The sequence below is a fragment of the Magallana gigas genome, chromosome 4 (assembly GCF_963853765.1).
Source record: "Magallana gigas chromosome 4, xbMagGiga1.1, whole genome shotgun sequence".
NCBI classification, from domain to species: domain Eukaryota; kingdom Metazoa; phylum Mollusca; class Bivalvia; order Ostreida; family Ostreidae; genus Magallana; species Magallana gigas.
The window spans coordinates 52,954,543-52,972,470 of NC_088856.1; the positions used below are offsets into that span (position 1 = coordinate 52,954,543).

At 34.4% G+C, this 17,928-nt stretch overlaps 1 protein-coding gene across 1 annotated transcript; it reads right to left on the minus strand.

Annotated features, from left to right (window-relative positions):
• Nucleotides 1-3,982: 3,982 nt before the first annotated feature.
• On the minus strand, nucleotides 3,983-17,689 carry LOC105332441 (zinc finger MYND domain-containing protein 10). Its single transcript, XM_011435051.4, has 13 exons — nucleotides 17,503-17,689; nucleotides 16,439-16,547; nucleotides 15,857-15,970; nucleotides 14,922-15,055; nucleotides 14,309-14,384; nucleotides 13,184-13,272; nucleotides 12,847-12,947; nucleotides 12,261-12,343; nucleotides 11,793-11,882; nucleotides 7,639-7,764; nucleotides 6,417-6,538; nucleotides 5,288-5,413; nucleotides 3,983-4,423 (listed from the first exon to the last, which is right to left on the minus strand). The coding sequence occupies exons 1-13, from the start codon at nucleotides 17,598-17,600 to the stop codon at nucleotides 4,336-4,338; spliced, it is 1,356 nt and encodes a 451-aa protein (XP_011433353.2). The 5' UTR covers nucleotides 17,601-17,689; the 3' UTR covers nucleotides 3,983-4,335.
• Nucleotides 17,690-17,928: the final 239 nt, after the last annotated feature.

A 17,928-nucleotide genomic window follows, 5' to 3' on the forward strand; every position in this document is an offset into this window, starting at 1 on the left:
TTAATTTTACCCTTTAAAAGATATATATATATATATATATATATATATATATATATATATATATATATATATATATATATATATATATATATATATATATATATATAATATATATATATATATATATATATATATATATATTATACGGGCGACTTTTGATTGTAAGTCATTAGTAAGAATAATTGTCAATGTATTTCATAATCTTTATTATGCTTTAAATAAATATCGCATAAAAATTCATTTGTGATTTATTATTTGATTAATTTTGCATTATTTTTGTGTTCATCATTCAATAGCCAATCACAGTTGATTCCATTTGAGATATCCAGCAATTTTTGCATTATTCAGTCTTTGCACTATACCGAATGTTTATGATGCACCTAAAGCTTCATGTAAAAATTTGATAAAATGTTTTGTGCTAATACATATAAATGAGCATTATTTTGATGCATTTGTAACAGTATACAAATATTGACTGGGGTTGAGGGCAACATTGATTATATTAGCCCCCAAGGGACGAAATATTGCCCGACGTGAAGCGGAGGGCAATATATATTCGTCCCAAGGGGGCTAATATAATCAATGTTGCCCGAAAACACAGTCAACATTTGTTTTGTTATATGAAGAAACAAACCAAAATTTAAGAAAGTAATTGAAAACAGATCGCCGTAATTTTCTCAGCTCAACAAAAAATTCACGAATTCAATTTTATGCAAAGTTCATTTCCAAAATATCCTCAGCATCAAATGGTCACTGGTGATATTCCGCCGACCATAAGAATTAACATACATATGTTCTACCTTATTTTACTTCACAGGAATTCGCAAATCTTTATATCCGGTATGATAGCAAACCGTCGCATTGCGCGTCAGTTGTTTACTTGCCTTGACTGACTGTCTATTATTTCGTCACCTTGTCTTGGAATCGCGAAGAGTTATTTACGTCATCGTTTACGAGTCAACAAATCAGAGGCGATTATCTGAAATAGAGGGAATGTTCTCTAGATATTATTCCTAGCCGGTCAATATCAAAAAAATATTGACCGGTCAATATTTTTCGGACGAGCAAATATTACAGTTATTGCCTATTTGTCTGTATAGAGTTATATAGTGAGAATATACTACTGAATATAACAAAGACATATATTGCCTCTGCTGGGGTTTGATCCCTGGTCCTCTGGCATGCAAGTTCAGTACTCTAGCTAGGTCATATCTGAAGGTCATGGCAGACCTCTAAAATCCAATTTTAGAACATTAATTATTTTTCATCCGCTTAATTAATCTTGCTCAGATAAAACCCCCAAAATGCCTGTTGGTATTGGGTATAGTGAGTTTGAATTATTAAAGTTCTATGCCAATTAGAATTCTTTTAGGTCAAGGTCAAAGCAAAGTCCTCTGAAATGCTTTTTATCCTAGCTTCCATTATTTAAACAAGGCCCTTTTAGATGTCTAGTGAAATTGTGTTTTGATTCCACTTCATCACAAGATACCCATAGTTATGTGATGATACTTTAAAAGTATCCCAATCATGATTCATTCAAGTCATATGGTGAAACATGTTATTTAATGCATGACTCCTTCAAATCACATAATAATAATCCTTTAATAAGAAACCACAATATATTTCTCCAGTTTATATGTTTATAATGTTATATTATATTAGCTGTGTACATTAATCCATAATTTCCTGATTACGTAGATCACAGGATATGATGTAAAAATTATCACGAAGCTGTAAATCACATGATGATGTATAATACAACAAATTAACATATCAATCCAAGTCTATTCAGGACATTTAATTAGGACTTCCTTTTAGGACTTCCTTAACGAGTGCCACTCCCTAAATGCTTCTACTTCCTCTTCAACCTCTGATTTGTCCATACCTGGATCAAACAGCTTCCTGGTCTGGCCAACGTAATACTGAAACAGGTTCAAAATCTTTGTCCCCAGGGAGGCACCGCCATCTCCTTGTACTACATCAACATATTCTGAACCAGGCTCATTCATTCCCCCATCTTGCTTCGGTCGGTTGTTCTTGTCTCTTGCAACTACTGGAATTTTTTTACGCAACTCTGATAATTTCTTGCTTATTGCTTCTTTGAATGTGTCTGTATTTTTCAGTTGACTTGTGTATTTTTTATTTTTGGTTGCATTTGTGTTGAGAGCTGACACCTCTTCAGGTGAAGTCAAGTGAAGGTAGACTAACACAACTATGCAGAAAGTTAGAGCCAGGCATATTATGGAGGAAGGACGACATCTGAAAAAAAATACAAGTAGATTCTAATGAATTTGTTTTTTATTGCCTTTATACAACTTGCATGCCCACTGGTATTGCTCTTCATTAAACCTACAATGTAAGGCTGGTATATACCATATGGCATTGTGTTTAAACTTTCTTTTTTTTTACCAGAAAAAATCTTTTAAAATCCCGATTATATGGTTATTAAAATTATTTGTAAGTGTACATGCTAATCATTGATTTTTTTATAAACAGCTTAAATTGACTTTTGTATTGATGACATATATACTGAAAATATTGCATTCGATCATGCTTGCATGTACTTAATGTGAGGGAACCAAGATATATGCCATGGAATTGTAATTATTTGTAAGATAAATTGTTGACTCAATTGTTACAATTTACAACTTCATTACAAGTATTTAATTAGCAAGATTAATTAATTAAAGAGATAATGAATGAATACTCCTACCTGAAAGCCATCATTGATTGTTTGAATAATCCGTTTAATTGAGATAATGTTATAGACCGTGGGTACACAAATCATGTGTTAATTCAACCGTATAACTTTGATTATATAATCCAGTAATATTCAGAAATACCGAGTAAGTGCTTCCATCCCTTGAGGCAATGCACCCACAATTTGCATAAATCACAGGAGTTTATAATGTACAGATAATAATATATAAATAGTGCCTGTTTGGGAGGGTAACAGTTGAAATTGACACCCCGAGAAAACCATTGTCAACCGACGCGAAGCGGAGTTTGACAATGGTTTTCGAGGGGTGTCAATTTCAACTGTTATCCTCCCAAACAGGCACTATTTATTTTGTTATACTGAATGTCTTAATTTTTAAGAAAATTTTACTGCTTTTATATAGGAATAACGTGAATTATACAGCGAACCGTACGCGCATAATTTTCGCGCATGTAACATTTTTTAATGTTACCCGTTGCTAAGTGCGTTACTAATATAACGCTGCGGGTAATAGAAAATATTTTTAACTGCGTCTTAACCAATCAGATTTCAGTATTTAACATGAAAGTATAACAATATATAATATAAAACTGCATTGTCTGAAATAATCACGCACGCATACATGTCTCTGGTACACACATTCTACTCATATAATCACTAAATTATTGCGTGGTGGTGCAAGATTTTCAAAATTGGTGGAAAGGTGGAATTTTTCACACTGGTCCAAATCTCAATAAGGGTACAATAATATACATTATCAATAATTTATAAGTATATTATGTGTATTTTACCAGATGCCTGGCCTGAGCAGAACATATCCCACCAAAGTCTGTCTGACAGTGTGTCTTCATATACTTATTTCTGAGTCTCTAAGAACACATCTTACGATCAGTGCCCCCCCCCCCCCCCCCACACACACACACACACTCGTTTTCTGCAGTTCTTGATCTGGAGTCCACCATGGCATCTTGATCAAATTTCATTAATTTGAACATTCACACATAAGTTTTAACTTCTTTGTATTTTAGACTAAGAGAGATTGACATGGATTGATCGAATATTCAATTAAAAGACTGCATCAATGATCATTTTTCGCCTATAATCTTGAATGGTATTGAGTAAATTTAATTACATTGCTATGTGATGATCTCTTTCAACTGTCCTTCCACCAGACCCAGAGAGATGGGGGAGGATCATAAAGTTTGGCCATGGTTTACAACCCTGACACGGGTATACTCATAAATGTGAGGAAAAAATATAGGACAAACTTTTGTAAGATTTTATTCCTGATGAAAAACGATAAATATCTGTACATTTATGAGTAAAAAATAAATAAAAGCTCACAATCATGACCTCCTCTTTGAGAGGAAACTGCAACATGATTTATAGTAATGAATTTTTCGTCGTCAATAAACTTTTAAAAAAGTGTTGACAACATGCATACAACCACATCAGCCCTTTTTATATATTGGAATGTTTCATGCTTTGGTTTGGTTTGGATGACAAACAACATGCAGTAATCATTATGTCACCCGAGATCTTAGAGCCAGTGTTCTGATTATTGCCTGTTTATCTCCCTTTCTTGGACTTGGTTATCTCCCCTACATTCACTATAGTTATCCTTTGGCTTTCACAGATTCATTAGTTTCAACAATGAGATCACATGCAGTCTTGTGCTTTTTCCAATGAGAAACCTGACACTCTCTGAAAAATGAAAAAGAAAATTACTTTAAGTATAAAACACGATATTGGAGACAAAAAAGTGAAACATGAACACTTTGGTGAAAACATTTAAAATCAATAGTCCTAATTGTGGAAAAATTAAAAGTATTACATGTATTAACTGAACACATACTTCATCAATCACTTCATACACTTATTGTAATAATTATAATCTATCATCTGTTATTACATCATTTGTCAAAGAATTGTTACCACAGTTTTGACATGGTGTAATATAGTTTTGTAATAATATTTAGACCATTCTGTAATCTCATCTTAGTTTCAACCTAATCATAATGAATTAAAATTGCAATGTATACTAATGTCACATACAGAGCTGCAATTTTACAAACTTAAGGTGGTTAACAAAATCCGCAATGAATTAAGTTGCGCTTTGGGAGCAATTATTCACAGCAACTTTTCATAGCAATTACAGAATATCCTAGATTTTAAGCAGTATATCTAAATTTGAAAAGCAACTAAATATAACGTACATTATAATCACATGACATGACTGTGTTTCAATGTTATATGATACTGTAGATTCCTTTTTTTTTTACATGGAAACTTAATTCCGTGATTCAAACATCTTGTATCAAATCGCAAGAACATAAAATCCCAAATGCCGAATTTTTATCATAGTTCCATTAAGTTTGTATCTGTCTGAAAAATAAGCTCAATATTTTAAAATCCGCAACTTTTCATTTAAGATGTACTGCTTCTCGCAATTTTTTGCAGATATTAATCTTTCGCGTTTAATGAGGAATCTACAGTATTGTTATCACATGACTGTGTGTGTCTGTTATAAAATGTACATTGTATTGACATGTATCGATTGTGTCTCACCTGCGACAGTACCACTCGTTCTGGCATCGTGAACACCTCTTGGTGGCCTCCGCCCCACACACTGCACACTTAGGGGGGTCAGTCAGCAGTCCCTCCAGTACGTCAAAGTTATAGGTGTCTGCCCACCTGTAACATTATAATACGAGCAGTGTATATATCTGTACTACTGTAAATGTATTACATTTGGATATGTATTCTAATTTAAAGTCTTTTGAGAAAGATGTCATGGCTTTTGCTAAATCAAGTACATAGCAAAATGTCATGCATATATATGTATGAACTTAATATATATGCTACTTCAAATCCATGCTAACATGTAAAACAACCAATTTATGCCCAAAATCGTATGTGCTAAAACAAAATGACAATTGGTAAAAGATGTTGACATTGGAGTATGTGGGTATGTTTGGTAAAGAGACATGATGTAGCTACAGCTATGTATGTGGGTATGTATGCTAAAGAGACATGATGTAGCCACAGTAAAGTATGTGGGTAGGTATGCTGTAGAGACATGATGAAGCTACATTGGAGTATGTAAGTATGTATGGTGATGAGACGTGATGTAGCCACAGTGGAGTATGTGGGCAGGTATGATGAAGAGACTTGATGTAGCTACAGCTTAGGATGTAAGTATGTACGGTGAAGAGACGTGATGTAGCTACAGTGGAGTATGTGGGCAGTTATGGTGAAGAAACGATGTAGCTACAGCTAAGTATGTGGGCAGTTAGGTGAAGAGACGTGATGTAACTACAGTGGAGTATGTGGGCAGTTATGGTGAAGAAACGATGTAGCTACAGCTAAGTATGTGGGTATATATGGTGAAGAAACGATGTAGCTACAGTGGACTATGTGGGCAGGTATGGTGATGAGACGTGATTTAGCTACAGTGGAGTACGTAAGTATATATGGTAAAGAGACATGATGTAGCTACAGTAGTAAAGTATGTGGGCAGGTATGCTAAAGAGACATGAGATAGCTACAGTGGAGTATGTGGGTATGTATGGGGAAGAGACATGATGTAGCTACAGTGGAGTATGTGGGTATGTACGGTGAAGAGACATGATGTAGCTTCATGCAGCAGTTAAAAGATTGTAGGAATTTTAAGGACAGTAGACTGCTGACAACCAACCGTTTAGCCTGGGCCTGGACATCAGCCGTGGAGGGATTGAAACATGTCTGAGACTGCTTCTTGGCAATCTTTTTCCACTTCCCTTTGTTGTCTGTCAGTATCTTCTCTCTGATCTCAGGCACCTGTCAAAGGAAACATGTCATTATGGTCACACCTTTTGGGTATCTAAGCCTGTCACTATGGCTACATCTATTGGGTATCTAAGCCTGTCACTATGGCTACACCTATTGGGTATCTAAGCCTGTCACTATGGCTACACCTATTGGCTGCATATCATCAACAATATTGTATGGGGTAAATCATTCGCACCAATGGTAAAAATTACTGATCTGCAAATGGAACTCTAGCAATATATTTTAATACTGCATCACAAAGTTTATATATTAGGCATTGTACAGGGTGTCCCAGAGTATCTGATACCAATTTCTCTTTGAATAACTTTTGATTGAATTTATTTAATAAAAAAAAAACAAATACATTTTCACAAATGTATATGGTGGAAATTTTCACTCAACAAATTTCACAAACATTCATACGTTTTTGACAAATTTGGCTTTGTTTATAAAAACACATCAAATTTACCGAGTGCTCCCAATGATATCTGAGACTTTTTTTTCATTAATGACAGCTACAAGTCAATGAGTAAAATTTCTCACACAGCCCCTGTATGGACCTCATTTTCTCAGATCTCACTACTGGCATTTAAAGAATCTGTTGTTTGTTAAGTTGTTTTTCTCCAGGGTATTCTTTTTCATAATTGTACAACTATATCTGGAGTCTGTTTTTGATAAAACAATCTAAAAAATTTTGAAAGATTCCTGCTCTCTTGTCTGTTTTAGCATCAACCAAAGAAATATAATGCAATTTATAATGCAAAATTATATACCCCGGTAGTTAATTTTACAGAAAAGCACATTTTTCTTCCAAAATTTTATGTGGGAAAAAATTAAATGATTTCACTTTTTATTTGACTCAAAATTTACAAGTTTTGGCCAAATATTATTTATACAAATTTCAAATTGTATGACATATTTTGAGACACCCTGTATTAAGGCGATTCATAAAACCAGAAAAACATTAATCAAAATAATAATTTACATTACCATAAATGCATGATACACAAAAACTTGTGCTTATATATTAACCTCTAAAAATTTGCATATTTACACACTAAAATAAAACATGGATAGATCATTGAACTTTGAGTTAGATAAGGGGGCACCTGTTCTAGAATGAGTTCCCGGGCGGGGGCAGGAGGGTCCATCATTGAAAGGTGCTCCAGGTACCTCTGCATCTCCACAAGGATTGGAAGCTGGTCCAACATCACCTCATTCAAGTGGGACCTCAACTGTAAAAAACAAGATATCTGTGACCCAATGCTCCCTAGTGATACCTCCGCCCTGATGTGAATTAATAAATAAGCAAAGAAGAAATTTAATAGGAAGTTTACATCAAATTTGTTAAAAAATTAACCAACCGTATTGCCTTCCTTAAAAAAGAGAGTGTTAAAATTTCAAGCATCTACAATTGATGCAGCTCCCTCTATGTCAACTTTATAGACTTTGAAAAAGCATTTGACAGTCTAGATACAGAAATTTTATGGAAACTAATTGACCACTATGGTATACCAACAAAACTTATAACTTTGATAAAAAATATACATAGTGGCATGAAATACCAGGTGATACATGGAGGAGATACAAGTAAAGATTTTGAAATCAAAACAGGTGTACAACAAGGTTGCTTGCTCTCCCCCTTTTTGTTTCTTTTGGCCATTGACTGGATTATGAGAGAAACAAGAGCAGGGAAAAGAAATGGAATCCAGTGGAACCTTATGAACCAACTTGAAGACCTAGATTTTGCTGATGACTAGGCTCTTTTATCCCATACATATGCCTAAATGCAAGAAAAAACATCAATCTTAGTAGAAAATGCATCAAAGACTGGGCTCTGAACTAACGAAGAAAAAACAAAACTAATGAGAATAAACACAAACAACATCAACAGCATAGAAATTGATAACACTCAACTTGATGTATGTTACATCATTCATATATTTAGGAAGTATTGTTAACGATAGTAAAGGCACAGAGGAAGATGTAAAATCACGCCTAGCAAAGGCATATACTGCATTTGGTATGCTAAGAAAAGTATGGAAGTCCAAGTACATAACAATCAAGACCAAACTCAGGATATTTGATAGCAACATAAAATCAGTGCTACTTTATGGGTCGGAAACATAGAGCCTCACAATGGCCAACAGCAGAAAACTCCAATCCTTTGTAAACAGATGTCTGAGAAACATCCTTCAGATATGGTGGCCGAACAAAATAACAAATGAAGACCTTTGGAGAAGAACTAACCAAATCCCTTTTCCACAAGAAATTAAAAAGAGAAAATGGAAATGGATTGGTCATACACTAAGGGAAGGCAGATCTAACATCACCTGTCAAGCCCTCCAATGTACACCACAAGGGAAGAGGAAAAGGGGAAGACCACGACTAACCTGGAGAAGAGTCCTTGAAAACGAAATGGCCGAGAAAGGACACAGCTGGAACACCATCCACTAACTAGCAAAGGACAGAGAGAAGTGGAAAAGAATTGTCTGTGGCCTATGCTCCACAGGGGAGTGAGAAAGGCTTAAGTCAAGTCAAATAAGCCCCAATTGATAGTTGGTGAGAAATCTTTGACAAAAATCTATTTGAAAATTTAAGCTTAAGGTGCCTCACTACACCATGAAATTGTTTCTCAAATCAGCAAAAAATTACTTGATTATGACAGAAAGCATCGATGGATAAAAAGTAAATATGTCAAATAGGCGAAAAAATGTACAATTTTAGATAAAAAATGATGTTTTCAAAAATTTCATACAGTAAACATAAACAAAAGCCCCAGGTGGATTCGAACTCATGACCTGCGGTTCACAAGTCTGATACTTTAACCACTGAGCTATGACAATATACATCTGAATCGATTGATACAAACAGTTTAACAAAACATTTAAATCGCCATCTTGTGACGTAGTGTCTTAAAAAGTATAAGTCTCGGTGTAGTGAAGTACCTTAAACAAAAAGTGTTCATTTAACAGGAAGTTGATGTCCGATTAATACAAAAATGAATCCCACAATATGGCATGCCTTAAAAAAGAGTGTGTTAAAATTCAAGCATCTGCAATAAATAGTTGCTGAGAAAAAAGCAACAGAAATTTTTGCTTTGGACAGACAGATAGATGGGTTGACAGACAAGCAGACAGGATGGACAGATGATGGATAGATGACAGACAACAGGTGATCAGATAAGCTCACTTGAACCTTTGAATTAGGTGAGCTAAAAAGTGACTGTCACATATATTAATCTACATTAATAAGTTTTCAAACAAATTTTGATGATTATTTTCTAAAATGAATGCCAAACATTACAGCAGTAAAATCTCACCTTTTTTCTTATAAGTCAACTGCGCACAATGTATTACATGTATATGATTAATCATATGCTCCTCAATCTAACAAGCATGTTTACACAGCAATAACTGCTTCTTTCTCAAAGATATCAAGAATAAGGCTTTATATATAGTCATCTACATATCAAGCTTCCAAGGCCAAAACTGAGCAGAACTAAATAAATGAAGTGAATCAAGAGTCATGGACAAAAGATGAAGGGAAGTGCACACAGACAAACAGACGAGTGATTTGAAGTGTGGGAGATAGGGCCATTCATTATCTAGGTCATTACCTGCCTTGCACTCACGGACCAGGTAGACCTTGGTTACCTGTACTATTTTACATGTATACAGGTATCAATACAATTATACAGTTTACCTGGTAGAGGATACAATGATAAGATAGGTGTGTAAAGAAATGTGCAGGTAGAGGTCGTTACCTGTACATACAGGTCCACTGATAATGACTATTCTATTTTTAGAAATACCTAACAAAAAAACGTTTGAGGCTTTATAGATTTGTGATCTTTCAGTACTGGTCACCCATCAAACATGTAATTTCAACAAATGGTGCATTATACATAGTTATATTACAAATTAGGGCAAATTAATCCACATATTTGCCAAAATCATGATCCATCACTGTTCAAAGGGTGGAAACTTTCATGCGCCGTTTGCAATTATTTGTTGGATTTACTTGTGTATTTGATAAATGAATACAATGTTTAAAAAATTCACATGGAATGAACATTCCAGGGTAAGGCCATTTACCAACAAAATTCATAATAATTATCCCCCACATATTCTAATGTTTTTGCAGTAGCTGGCCTCTTTCTGTGCAGTGATTCATGATGGTTTCCTAAATGTTGCTATTCTTTTTGTACAATTATTACTTGTTACCTTATGGATTCTGTTCATTCTGTATAGTGAACGTTGGTTACCTTTATAAGGATGCTGTTCTTGCTGTGCAGTGATTAATGGTTAAATTAATCTGTGGTTACTTTACGGATCTTTCTGTACAGTGGTAAGTGGTTACCTTAAGGATGATGTCCTCTCTGTACAGTAATTGATGGTTACCTTAAGGAAGCTGTTCTTTCTGTACAGTGGTCAGTGGTTACCTTAAGGATGCTTTTCTTGTTAAAAAGTGAATGGTGATTACCTAAAGGAAGCTGTTCTTTCTGTATAGTAATTGATGGTTACCTTAAGGATGTTCTTATTGTAAAGTGAATGGTGGTTACCTTAAGAATGATGTTCTCTCTATACAGTGGTAAGTGGTTACCTTAAGGATGATGTTCTCTCTGTACAGTGTTAAGTGGTTACCTTAAGGATGATGTACTCTCTGTACAGTGGTAATTGAAAGTTACCTAAGGATGATGTACTCTCTGTACAGTAGTTGATAGTTACCTTAAGGATGATGTTCTATCTGTACAGTGATTGGTGGTTACCTTAAGGATGATGTTCTAACTGTACAGTGTTTGGTGGTTACCTTAAGGATGATGTTCTATCTGTACAGTGATTGGTGGTTACCTTAAGGGTGGTGTTCTATCTGTACAGTGTTTGATAGTTACCTTAAGGATGATGTTCTATCTGCACAGTGATTGGTGGTTACCTTAAGGGTGGTGTTCTATCTGTAAAGTAATTGATGGTTACCTTAAGGATGATGTTCTATCTGCACAGTGATTGGTGGTTACCTTAAGGATAATGTACTCTCTGTACAGTAGTTGATAGTTACCTTAAGGGTGGTGTTCTATCTGTAAAGTAATTGATGGTTACCTTAAGGATGATGTTTTATCTGTACAGTGATTGGTGGTTACCTTAAGGATGATGTTCTATCTGTACAGTGATTGGTGGTTACCTTAAGGATGATGTTCTATCTGTACAGTAATTGGTGGTTACCTTAAGGATGATGTTCTATCTGTACAGTGATTGGTGGTTACCTTAAGGATGCTGTTTTTTCTGTTAGTATTGAGGTCATATTTCTGTTGACATTTTCCATTCATCAGTAAGGTATACAATGCTAGCCACACCTACAACAAAAAGGTAACCGATTGGTCAGTCTAATGCAGTTAAATGTTTATTGCATTTGGAACATTTACCCATACTGTTAATTTCCCTATCAGTTGTTAGTAATAAACATCTGCATAAAAATTGCAAGATGTACCCCTTGCATTTTTTTTACATTTATTTTTCTAATAGTTTTGAGCTTGTTGAAATTATAATTAATTTTTGATACTATTTTTTTGCTAATACTGTACCAAACATTTCAATAAATCAACTGATACAAACATTTAAACAAAACATTTAAACGCCACCTTGGGACGTTGTGTCTTGAATTGAATACCATCAGGGGCGTTTCCCTCAAATCTTTATTTAATGACATAACAGTTAGGAGTGCTGATACTTACTTGTCCCTCAATCTTTGTGATTTTGAAACTCTCCTGAAAATCCAACTCCTGCCATTTGCTGTCAATGAATTTGAATACTTTTCCTACAAAAAGAAAATGATTGCTCAAACGAAATGACATCATGCAACTCATAAAATCTATAAATCTGTCTCATTTGATCTGATGATATGTGTCTGGCACCGATCTTTATATCACGTTACTGTTATAGTAATATACATATACAGTTCTATTGTATCAATTCTTTTGGCTCTACATTCATACACTTTCCACCAATATTACACTTAATGTACTTCTCTGAAAACATGCCAACCCTGAACAACACACTGCATGGTACAAATGTTAGGATTTGTTGTCTCCCAGCTAGTGATGTATTTAAGCAGCTTATTCAGAGCTGTAGAGGATTTACTCAGCAAAAATTCATCCTTCTTTCTCTTGTCTTACCCCTCCCTTTCTTGTTTTTCCTTCATTTCTCTCTCTCTCTCTCTTTCTCTCTCTCTATACATCTTTCTGTTGGGTCCATGGTGGGTTCATCTCTCTCTCTCTCTCTCTCTCTCTCTCTCTCTCTCTCTCTCTCTCTCTCTCTTACCATCTTTCCTTTTGGTCCAGGGTGGGTTCTCTACCAGTTGAACCAGCAGGATGGGAATGTCCAGGGTGTTCAACATTCGGGTCATGACACTCAAAGGAAGGCTATACAAAAAAAACAGAACCTTGAAACACACAAACTATTCCATGCATATAAGAATTCAAAAACTTAATCTTATCATGAGACTAAGATTAAACCATACACCAACTGATCTGCTATAAACCAACTTAAATTTGCAATGATTTTCGTTAGAAAATGGTTTGAGACAAATTAATTTTGCAACTGAGCTGCTAGATAATCAGTATTTGTAGCAAAAAGATCTGCGACAGAATCGACTCACCTCTCCAAGTCGTCTGTTATATATCTCAGTAGAGATACTGCCTTGAGACAAATCTCAAAATTCAACTTCTTCTCCTGTTTTTGCAATTCCTAGTTCAAAACAAGAAAAAAAATAACTTAATTTCAGTTCATTTTGCCATAAAATTAGCTGTATTCTAAACTACACACAAGTCAACCAGTTAAATATTGTTTTGATACAGTAACTGTAGATTCCTAATTAATCATGAGGAATTAATATCCGCGTAAAATTGTGAGAAGGGCATTTCACAGATTTTAAAATCTCGCTTTTAATTTTTGGAGGGATGTAAACTAGATAACTTATGATATATTTTTGGCGTTTGCGATTTTATATTCTCGGGTTTGATGCAGAACGGTTGAATCATGGAATCAAGTACTTGCGTAAAATAAGGAATTTACAGTTATGGTAACAATATGTGCAATTTATATGATAGTTATGGCTACAAATTCAGTTCTTCAATTACTGGACATACCTTAATATTTTATGTTCATATACTTATTTTCAGTTTCACTTGCTCTGTATAAAATCACAGGAAAATAAAATTGGTTATGCTTAATTATATATCATAATTTTATATAATTCTCAACTGTCAAAAAATTACAGCAAGGTTTTAAAATCCGCAATTGGGCCCACTCCTAATTTTACGTGGAGATTGATATCTAACAACTGATTACAAATCTATTGTTTACAGTATTACAGTGCTCTGTTATTGTTGTTTATAATCATATAACACTTACTGACTCACTGCCTAGTTGAGTTTTATCATGATCATGTATAAATAAAACTTACTTCCAAGTTTCATCATAATATAAAAGTTACAATAGCTAGTGACTTCCATATAACTCAGTTATTAATTGACTTTTCCATGTTTTGTCATCATATACCTGGCCCTGGGGCTGTAAAACTTAGATGAGCTCACTCTTGATCTCAGTCTCACTTTTCCTTTGTATTTCCTTTGTAAAAGTGAGACATAGATCAAAAGTAAGCTCATCTAAGTTTTATGGCCCCGGGCCAGTGCCCCGTTTTATCATCATGTAACAGGGATGACTTAACCCCTCCCCCCCTACTCTCTCCTGGTGTAATCACCACACGGTACCGTGGTCCTACCTCCATGTTTCCAGTGTGGGTCTCGGGGGACAGGGTGGGGTCATTCGGTTCATCCTCCTCCTCCTCCTCTTCAGACCTTATATACACAACAATCCACCATCAGCAATTCATTTTTTAACAAATTCTTCTTTTTTCCATTAATATACTACATGTAAATATGTGTGGATAATGAAGATAAATCACTAAAATTACAAATTATTAGAAATCTTATAATCTAACAAAATCCAACTCGCAATCTGGTTAATAAGTTGAAACTATAGTAACCATTTGCCAAAAAAAAAGGAAATAGTTAGGTTTAACAATCTGAATTTCTCTAAGTTTAATATATCATATGGCATAACATAAAACTTACAGTTATTCATTTCTAACAAATGACAAGTTAAATTTATTGACAATACCAAGTATACGTAAAATCATTTAGTTTAACCTGGCTGCTGGCTTTTAAATGATAGATACATGTAGTGAGGTATATAAAGAGGTCTTCTAGGACCTCATAATAACAGTATATATATACATGTACCTGGCTGCTGGCTTTTAAATGATGGATACATGTAGTGAGGTAGATACAGAGGTCTTCTAGGACCTCATAATAACAGTATATATATACATGTACCTGGCTGCCAGCTGAATCAGTCTCCTGTAGCAGTAATCTACGAGGTCCGGCAGACAATCGTCGGCCGCTTCACAGGTCTCACGATAAAACATGGTCGTCTCGAGCAGATTGATTGCTGTGGCCTCATGGTATAGCTACAAACAAATCGTAAAACATTCATCATGTAATTGTCACATACAGCTGTAAACAAAGTGTGAGAGGTGTCACTCCACTGTTATCTCTCATTTAAATATCTCAGAAATTTTATGTCAGTTAGGATACTGTGGAATCATTATAATTCGTGGTGGCTCAATTTTAGTGGTATTCTTTGGTAGCCATCACCCACAAATTTACATCCTCAATGAAAACTAATTATAAAAGATTTTTTTTTTTACTGAAACTGAAAACCGACGCATCCATTAAATTACATCCCCACAAATAGCAAAAAAATCCACAATCCACGAAAATTGGCCCCCCCATAAAATTAAATGATTCCACACTATGTCAAAGAATTAAATTTTCTAATGATTTGAGCGTTATAAGGCTGTGGTTAAGCATGACATATGGTTTATTTTCTCTCAAGAGAAATGGATATCCAGATGCCAAAAGAATTAAACACTGAGTAAGGCATGCAACTTAATTATTTGAGTAAGAATTCATTTAAATATTAGTCCAAGTAAAACTATACTGTATTACAATGTACTGTGTTTTCTATCATCTAACTTTCACTCAGCATTAATTTGATTTTTGCAATGGTTACTGCAGTAGAATACATTACATGAACAGAATATAATCCATGTACATTACATGAATGCTTGGTTGCTTTGCTATGGTTCAACTCCACCCAAATCCCCCCTCACACTATCAAACCTCAAGCAATGAATATTAATTTAATTCGTACAGTTCACCAAACGTGAGAATAAAAATCATATAGCATTAATTTACAAAGTACTTACCACCATGTATATAGGGAATGTTGTCTTGGGTTCAAAGTTCATGTCAACAAGTACGGGAAATATCTTCTCTTTCCAAACTTCTGTTAAGATCAGATCATGAACAACTACGTTGACCTGTAGGAAAAAGAAGTCAGAAATAAAAAAAAATCAAACATGAAAGATACTTATGTAGCTAAAGTCCTCTACAATTTTTTAATTTCTTTTAATCATTTAAAACTTAGACAAATGAGCTGTTGAAATCACATTCAAAAAATCATTTTAGGCATCCACTGTTAAAAATATTTTGTATTTGATGAAACTGAGATGATATTTCTAATTTTTTCCTACTGTTTTTTTTTTCTCAACAGTTAATTGATGTAATCAATAGGAATGAAGGTTAAAACTGTATTTCTTAAATATTGGTCAATGATGAATCATAATTCAACCCTCTGATGTTTCAAATAAGCAGAAATACCCATAAATGAACAAACTGCATAAAAAGGTCAAAAACAAAATTGTAGCATACATGTATACTCATGTATTTATAAATTATATAAGTGAATATTTCACTAAAACTATTCTTATTGATGAATTGAATCCGACCTTGCCACACGAGATGAGGAAATCTTTGATGAACTCATCTTCCTGAGCTGTCGCATTAAGCACTGCCTGCATGTTGAGCTTCTCCATATTCTCATGCTGTCTGCTCCAACTGTAAATCATGTGATAACGTTCACGATTAAAAGGGAAAACCTCACAAGATGAGAGAGAGAGAGAGAGAGAGAGAGAGAGAGATAGAGAGTAATGGGTAAATATTTCTTAAATTTAAAAAAAAAGTAAAAATCTGATGGTCTTGGGTTCGAGTCCCAACGTGTGCACCAAATGTAACAAAAAACACTTTACTTTTGCCTCTGCTGGGGTTTGAATCGGCGGGTTCTCTGGCATGCCAGTCCAGCACTCTAACTAATCCAGCTAAAGGGTTAACCCACTAGCCAGAGCTAGTACGAATGCCATTTACCTGTCTCTACCACATTTAGAGCCATTTTAACAATAGCTTGGACTTTCGGTGGGAGGTAACAATCTAGTTTGCTCATCAAAACGTACATTAATTATAGCGCTCGAGATCTGTCAAATTTTGTGTACAAAGTTCACTAAGAGAAGCATGTCAATATTTATAGACTGTCAAAATCAGAAGGTCTGCAATATGATCGAATTGTGTGAAATTGACACTGTTTCACCTGAAATATACAGCCCCAGATGATGTCGGACAAATGTTGTTGCATCCAATGTATAATTCATATTTGTAGCCAATGACTGGACACAGCGATTATAAGACACTGTCTTCATGAAATTGGAGTTTGACAATCACATGTACTGCCAAAAGTCTAAGCTTAGTTAAACCGGCTGTAACTTTTATTTGCAAACAACGATACACGAATTTATTGAATATTCATTTAATTCCATTCATATTAAATTTAAACACCTGTAAATATACATAAATGATGCCTTTACTTTTCTGGCCTACTCTAAATTCATTCAAAATGTATTATCAAAACGATTTAGATAGTTCTTATCATTTTTTTTAATTGTTATTCAACGTCAGTATAAACAGACTTGGAGCAAAAAACCAAGCGTCTATGACAACGCTTCATAAAATCAATACTTACTCTCTTCCTCCAACATCTTTGATGCCAAATTTCACTAAATGTTCGACATAAGCTTCCGCTTCTACAGACAAAAGCACCTGGGTACCTTCAGCATTCATTGTTTTAATGAAATGTTTTGAACATGCCACACAAAACAATTTGTAACAAGCAACGTGCAAGATCTTGTTGTAAACTTCCGGTGGAAATGGAATTCCGTGCCCGAGTGATAAAATTCAAATAGTTTCTCTCCCTTGATATTACAGAACTTAAGACAATATATTTAAAAAATCCACTTGTTTAATTATCTTGATAATAATTATACAACAACAAATATTAATGTAAAATAAGTATTAAAATTTGCTACTCAAATTAATTCGTATTGATACGTTTTAGAAACTATCGAAAAACCTTATATTGGTAATACAAAAACACCATAGAAAAATAAAA